The sequence below is a fragment of the Aplysia californica genome, unplaced genomic scaffold (genome assembly GCF_000002075.1).
Source record: "Aplysia californica isolate F4 #8 unplaced genomic scaffold, AplCal3.0 scaffold00092, whole genome shotgun sequence".
Lineage (NCBI taxonomy): Eukaryota > Metazoa > Mollusca > Gastropoda > Aplysiida > Aplysiidae > Aplysia > Aplysia californica.
In genome coordinates, this window is record NW_004797362.1 from 772485 (window position 1) to 780479 (window position 7995).

General features: G+C 43.8%; 1 protein-coding gene across 1 annotated transcript in view; it reads right to left on the reverse strand.

Moving 5' to 3' along the window:
* Positions 1-7995, reverse strand: part of LOC101847325 — a gene marked incomplete in the record, with an annotated part of 98606 nt that overhangs the window by 53067 nt on the left and 37544 nt on the right. The window contains 8 exon segments of the mRNA XM_035968864.1: positions 529-643; positions 1842-1846; positions 2711-2822; positions 3315-3562; positions 4748-4862; positions 5174-5346; positions 6563-6677; positions 6995-7281. Coding sequence (XP_035824757.1) covers positions 529-643; positions 1842-1846; positions 2711-2822; positions 3315-3562; positions 4748-4862; positions 5174-5346; positions 6563-6677; positions 6995-7281 — 1170 coding nt within the window.

Sequence of the window (7995 nt, forward strand, 5' to 3'; positions counted from 1 at the left end):
GGAGGAGGAGGAGGAGGACTAGGAGGAGGAGGAGGAGGAGGAGGAGGAGGAGAGACACATGTAGATTATTTAGAAAGCTGGCAATTATTCATCACTTATTAATTAGTTCTCATCTTTCTTTCCCTTTCTCCTTCTCTTTCACTTTTTTTCTTATTTTCCTTATTTATCCTCCACCTTATTCTACTTCTTTTTCCCTTTACTTGTTGCCCATTTTTATTCTTCTGATGTATTATCATTCTCAAAGTCATAATCTCCCGCCCGTGTACGTTCTTATTCAGATTTGTTTTATTCTCTTTATGCATTATGGATCCACGAACAGTCCGCGAGGGCAAGAACACACATAGTCCCATGTCCATGCAACAGGGGCGGAACTCCCCCAAAGAAACTTTTCTGCTTTAAAAGTGGCGTTTTTCTTATCCGTACTGTATATCCTGCCCATTTCTCTTTCGTACAGATGATAATTATCTGTCGTAAAACTCTTACTAAAACTGAAGTACAAAGAAGAAAAAGCCTTTCTACACGTCCTACCTTTGGTTACATCTGTAGAAGCCTGTTGTGGCGTTTTCACAAATACACTGCAGGTCACAACCATCGTTCCACTTCTGGCCTTGGGTGAAAGGCACGCCGTTATAGACGCAAACCCCTGGAGAGAATACATTATTCTTAATGCAGGTGTTTTTACGCCGACATTGACCCAATTAAGATCATTTAGTAGGCGGGCTTCGATTCTGCCAGTCGATATCAACCTGAGCAGACAGAGAGGGATTTAAAGATCTCAGAAGAAAGACCCTGGTATTCGATACCCCCCCCCCCCCCACACGCACATATGGGAATCAAACACGGGTCTTCTGTGTGTAACGGCAAAGCGTTTAAATGCTACACCCCAGACACCAGAGCCCCCGGAGACAGCAAACAGACACTAGAGATTACGATTCTCAAAAACTAACAACGGCGTCAAAGCAATTACTGGAGAACATCAGCGTAGGAAAGAACTAGATGGGCCCCCTTTCGATGAAAGGAATGATCGGTGCTTTAATATCAATTAAAAGTCATTGGCCTACTATATTTACACTCTACTGGAATGGGGCAATAAATCTTGAGAGAAGCAAAAAATTAGGTCTAGATCTATACTCTCAAAACAAAATGCGCCTCGCGATATATCACTTCCGGATTTTCTAAAATTACAGAGACAAAAGCCTACAAAAGCGATCGGCGAAATAAAGAAATTTAGCTTTTTGCAGCAAAACTGTCTCAAAATTGAAAAAACAAAGGACGTCATGATCTGGAGAATATTTTAACGAATCTTTTGGTGAAAACTGCATATCGATCGAAGCAGCCATAAAAAGGCCTTTTGAATAGCAAAATTCAGCCACCACAAATAGATAATAGATACTTTCAAAATAAAAACAGAGAGCTGACATTCTGTTTTATAATATGTTCGTCAGTCTTCCTGAGGCCAAATGACCGTTGTTTTGTCAATGTGCTTCTATTTACTTAGCAACTAATATTCCTCTTCCTTATCCTCATTCTCCTTCTTCTCCTTTTTTTCTCCTTGTAATAGTTTTTAAAAAAAATGTATCTTCATTTTTATGCTCCTTTGATTTATTCTCATCCTTATCGTTTTTCTCGTTCTCATTTTTATACTCTCTCTATATTCTTATACTCTCCCTTCTCCCTTCTTGCTCTCCTTATCATTTTCCGTACTTATTCTTCCTCCTCTCACTCTTCCTCTCATTCTCCTAATTTATTCTCTTTCATCTCTTGTTCTCATTTTTTTTCTCTGTCTATACATTCTTCCTTTTTACTCTTCTTATCACTCTGCTTTTCATTCTCCTCCTTACCTTGTCTGGGTGCAGGCGTGGGGGAGAAGAACGGGTTGGGACGCTGTGTCGTTTTCTGTGTGGGTGGCATAATAGTTGTCTTAGTGAAGTCACAGTACGGAGTTTTACAGCATGGCTTCTTAACATCGGGCACCAGTACACACACACTGGGCAGGGTTCCCAGGCTTGGGCATCTGGGGATAGATAGATAGATAGATAGATAATAGATAGATAGATAGATAGATAGATAGATAGATAGATAGATAGATAGATAGATAGATAGATAGATAGATAGATAGACCTTTCCCTCTGATATTTTACTGCAACAAATGGCAGTCGTGGTGTCGATGTGGTTCTGTTTACTCAAGCTTAACAAATGTGGAACTCTTTTGTCAGACGCTACCGGCGTCTCTAGCGTAAATGCGAGGCCCATCCGGGTTGCACACTGAAGGTGTAGGTTAAATTTCCGTGAAAATTAAAAAAACAAACAAACAGTGTCACCCTCTGCATTTTGTTCCCTCAGTCATGATTGACTCTGACAGTGTCGAAGCAGCCCGCTTCCTAACTAATCTGAATGGTGTCAATGACAGCGTACAACACTTTACTGTTTTACTTCTAGTAAGATTTTAACAAGACAATAGAGGCAGGGGTACACTCAGAGCAACCTACCCGGAGAGCCTAAACAAATGGGCGACGGGGAAAGATCAGGATAATGCAAGTTTTAGAAGGCGTCCGTAGCAAATGAATGAACGGGCAACCATGGTCGCTGACGTCTGTCGTAGATCTTCCACGACCAAAAGTTTTACAGCACTTGCAACATAAATAGGTCATATAGGTTGCCGAAACAACTTACAGGTAAAGCTTTTCCCTACCCAAGCTTTTGAACTCACATCTCAGTACACTTGTATCTGCCAGTTCCGTCCAAACACTCGCAGTTGTAATCACAGCCGTCTTGCCATCTTCTTCCCTGTTGGTACTGCCTTCCCTTGTACACACAGACACCTGCGTGAGATGAGACCCACAACTTTGGTCTTTAAAAATGCCTCGCATATCGAATGGATATAATACAGAGTAAAACGGTGAATGTAGTTTGAAAATATCTCTTAACCCACTCGCTTTTGCAAGAAATAAAAGTTGGGTATTGGAACCAGGACCATCGACAATGTGGCCAAGCAAGGTATCTGCAGAGCTAACTGCTTATACATTTTTATTTCACGACTGCACGTAGATTACAACCCCCCCCCAAAAAAACCCCCCCCAAAAAAACCCCAACCCCCCCCCAAAAAAAAACAAACAAACCAACAACAAAAAACAAACCATTGATTGATTGATTGATTGTTTCTTTGTTTGTTTATTGTTTGTTTGTTTATTTGTTTGTTTGTTGGTTGGTTGGTTGGTTGGTTGGTTGAATATAACCATTACATGACATACACCGGTAAACTATACACAACAAAGCACGGTTCTCCCTAAAATAAAACGGCCAAAGGTCCCTACCGGGTGGAACAGGGGACGGTGTGGGCTGTCCTGGGAGTGGTGGGGGCGCGTTGGGATCGGTGGGCGTTGGGGCGGGCGTGGCGTAGCCTCCTTCCTTGATGGCCGGTGGTGGGGTGGGGATGAGCCCGGTGCCTGTCTGGTTGTTCAGGCTGGTGGGGATGTCGCAGCGGATCACCTTACAGCACAGAGGGTCAGAGGGGTCGTCCTCGAAATGGCAGCCCTTGGGCACGGCATCGTAGCTGGGACATCTGTGGTGGGAGCGAAAAAAAATAAAGTTGAGAAATTCTGCTACCTTTCTACCGCTACTCCGTGGCTCCTTCTTACTGTAGTCTTTCAGCCACACCTCTGATCTCTGGGTAAATAAGATCTAACACCTAGCTTTCTCGGATAAGGGCCAAACATATTGTAGGTTCCGAGTACAAGTTGAGCAGGTTAAGGATCCCTTGGTGGTCCTATAACGGATAAGAGTAGACTTCGGCCTTCACCTGGGCACAATTCAAAATTAATTCCTACCAAACTGAAAATGCTTTATGTGTTCCGCGCGCTCGTATGACCTTATGCATTTGCGAGCGCCGTAAAACGCTTACCCCAAAAATGTTGAGCAATGATGATATTGAGGATTATGACAATATTAAGTAAATCAACAATAACAACAATTTTGCTATTGTCTTTATTATCATTATTATGTACATCTAAATATCAAAACAGGAGAGTTGTGAAAAAGACAACAAGAGTGGAGGGTTATAAACAAGCAAAAGTAATAGCTCTAGAGCGCAAGACAAGCAACATTTAGCCTTAAGAATTCTACTGTTACAAACTTAAGCGGATGATCCATGAGAGTGCCCGCTCTCACCAATCATCCAAAGCAAAATGCCAATTACTTTTTGGGTCCACATAATATAGACACTATGACCTTTTACAACTTGATAGACTACCGAAAAGCAGTACGCACAATACTGCCTAGCCTGGGCTGTAGACATAGAGGAAGTAGAATACTCAAGTGCTCCTCCCCTTTCTTCAGATCTTGACTATTTAGACATATCCTTAAGGAGAGAAATAGTCAATACGTTTGGTGAAATTGTGAAATACTATAGGTTAACGCCCCTATCAACACTGCTTAGGATTTAAGAGGCGGTACCTCCGAGTTTGACGTCCATCCCCGAAAGGACAGAGCCAAGAGGGACATTCTTGCAAATTGCCTTTTCCAAGGACACAACGTCGGACCGAGTTGAGACTCGAATTCTAGAACCCGCTATCTCACGATTACGAGTCCTGTATCCTAACCACTAGGCCACCGACTCCACCTTAATACATTTGGAATCAAGGCAGGTGTTAGGGTATAGACACTATAAGACTAGCTAAAAGAACAGGGGTGCTGCATAGAAGCGACTAGCCATGGTGTATTACTATTAGAAAGATTTTGAATCCCTCACCTGTTGTCACATCTGTACAGGCCTTGGTTTGCGTTCTCGCACTCACATGAGTAGTCACAGCCGTCGAACCACTTCTGGCCCTGGGTGTAGGTCTGACTCTTGTACACACACACGTCTGAATGGGGATAAAGACAGGACAGTCAGCAGGGCACGAGGAAAATAGGTTGTTATGTGAATACAGAGGGTAGTGACTTATTTTTTTTATAAGACAATGGGTTGTTGTTTTGCGAGGAATTGAGTTTTTTAGTGAGGAAATGTTTTGTTTCTGTTGTTGTAGTGGGCAAAATGGGAACAACAACAAAACAACAACAGCAGCAAAAATACTACTACTACTACTACTACCACCACCACTGCTACTACTACTACTACTACTACTACTACTACTACTACTACTACTACTACTACTACTACTACTACTTCATTTACCCTTGGGTGGTGGCGTTGGCCCGGAAGCTGTGGTGGGCACCCGGGTAGAGCCTGGGGCGAGCGTTGGGCCCGGGGAGTTGGGGTTCGGTTGGCAGTCTGGAACCTCACAGCAGGGGTTGCTGGGGTCTCTCACCAGGCGACACAGAGGAGACAGGTTCACGTAGCGTGGGCATCTGGGCGTGGTTAAAGAGTTGTACAGAAGGTTAGTACAGAAGGTTAGTAATGTGGGCATCTGGGCATGGTTAAAGAGTTTACAGAAGGTTAGTATTGTGGGCATATCTGGGCGTGGTTAAAGAGTTGTACGGAAGGTTAGTATTGTGGGCACATCTGGGCGGGGTTAAAGAGTTGTACAGAAGGTTAGTAATGTGGGCATCTGGGTGTGGTTAAAGAGTTGTACAGAAGGTTAGTATTATGGGCATCTGGGCGTGGTTCTTCTCCCTCAGAGACCTAACATTGACAACACACTCTACGGAACATTACAGCAACTGCAGCAAACCTGCACTTTTCACTACATGGCATTGGACAGAAGGGCGAGAGCCCAGCTGTTGATGGATCGATAACAACAATAACAACAACAACAACAATAGCTGGGCGTGGTTAAAATTTGTACAGAAGGTTAGTTAAGGAATAAATGCATTTTTCATCTTGTCTGTTTGAGTTTTAAGCTGGGGCTTGAGCAAAGATGAAAATTTAATCATATTTCGAAACATAATGGTTATGGTTGTGAAAAGTATGGTAGATAGACAGAAACAACAACAACAACAACAACAACAACAACAACACACACACACACACACTCACATACGCACACACACATACGCACACACACATACACACACTCACACACGCACACAAACACACAGAAACGTTAAGACAGACCAACATACACACGTGCATAACACACACATACGCACACACATACACACATACGCACATACACACACAAACACGTACGCGTTCGCACGCACACATACACACCCAGGGCGGAAAGAGAGAGGCAGAGAGAGAGAGAGAGAGAGAGAGAGAGAGAGAGAGAGAGAGAGAGAGCGAGAGCGAGAGCGAGAGAGAGAGAGAGAGAGAGACACAGAGACAGACAGAGACAGAGACAGAGAGAGACATAGACAGAGTAACAGAGAGGGTGGAAAGGGGAAAGTAAGGAGTAAGAGGATCAGTGAGTGGGTGAGTGAGTGAGTGAGTGACTGACTGACTGATTTCTTGACTCACTATTTCACCCAGTCAGCGAATCAGTTAGTCCGTCAGTCAGTCAGTCAGTGAGTTTGAAGTAGTTTAAGCTATTTAAGATAAAATATATAAAATAGCTCAACCGAGACAAAATAAAATAAAACAAGCCCATCCACTCCACAATCTCTAAAACTTAATTTGACTTACTTCTCAGTGCACTCGTATTTTCCGACGAGGGCGTTTACACACTCACACTGGAACTGACAGCCGTCGTTCCACTTCTGGCCCTGGTTGTACCTGGTTCCTTTGTACTCGCAGTACGCTGGGAGAGTACATGGCACGAGGCAAATCTGTATTACTTGGCTGCTTTATGTCACACTTCTTTTTACAAGAACAAAGAGGAGGGGGACGACGAGGACGACGAGAACGATGACTAAAGAAGAAGAAGAAGAAGAAGAAGAAGAAGAAGAAGAAGAAGAAGAAGAAGAAGGAGAAGAAGAAGAAGAAGAAGAAGAAGAAGAAGAAAAAGAAGAAGAAGAAGAAGAAGAAGGAGAGAACCAGGCGTGCATTTGCAATAACACCATACCATCACAGACACAGTAGGGGGTAATGATACAGAAGATTTAAAAAACAACTTACTCAGTGTAGGGGGCGCGACTGTCTTCCCATCCGGCCCAGGCGTTGGAGGCACCGTCACGGGCACTCCAGTGATCTTCCCTACCACGGCGGTTGGCGTAGGAACAGGGGTTCCCACAGGGGTCGGGTTCGGACCCTGCGTGCCAGGTGCCACAGAGCCTCCGGGCAAGGTTGGCGGGGCCGGTGTGGCTACTGGGGCTGGAGTGCCGCACTCCGGCACGAGACAGCAAGAGTCTTTGGGGTCTGTGACCAGTTTGCACTCGGGTGGTAAATTGTCGTAAGTGAAACATCTGCAAATTTGAATAAAGGTGTGTGTAGATGAGTCGGTTGAACACCCCTTTGAATACTTTCAACAGTTTTAACCGGATATTTGACAGGGCGTTTTTAATGTCCGTTGTCGTATGTGGAACATGTGCAAATAGAGGTGCGTGTAGATGTGTGGGTTAAACGCCACTCTCAACATTTTCAACACTTTTAACTGGTTATCTGACGGGACATTTAAATGCCCTTTGTCGTACCAGAAAATTCTGCAAAAAGAAGTGTGTGTAGTTGTGGGGGTTAAATGCACTCCTTAACACTTTCATTACTTTTAACTGTGTTTATTTTTCCTTCTAAAGAGGCGTGGCATTTTAATATTCATCTCCAATAGTGCAGAGCCATTAGGATTCATGAAAAAAAAATCGCCAAACAATCCAAGAATGTTCAATTCGGGATGCGACCCAGGACCAACCGCACCATAGCTCAACATGATACTACCTAAGAACTAAAAACCCACACAGTTGAGTGTTAGAGGTATCTCATATTTCCAGACTGACAACTGTTCCAACACACATCCCCCCTCCCTCAGAGACCTAACATTGACAACACACTCTATGGAACATTACAGCAACTGCAGCAAACCTGCACTTGTCACTACATGGCATTGGACAGAAGGGCGAGAGCCCAGCTGTTGATGGATCGATAACAACAATAACAACAACAACAACAATAGCTGGGCGTGGTTA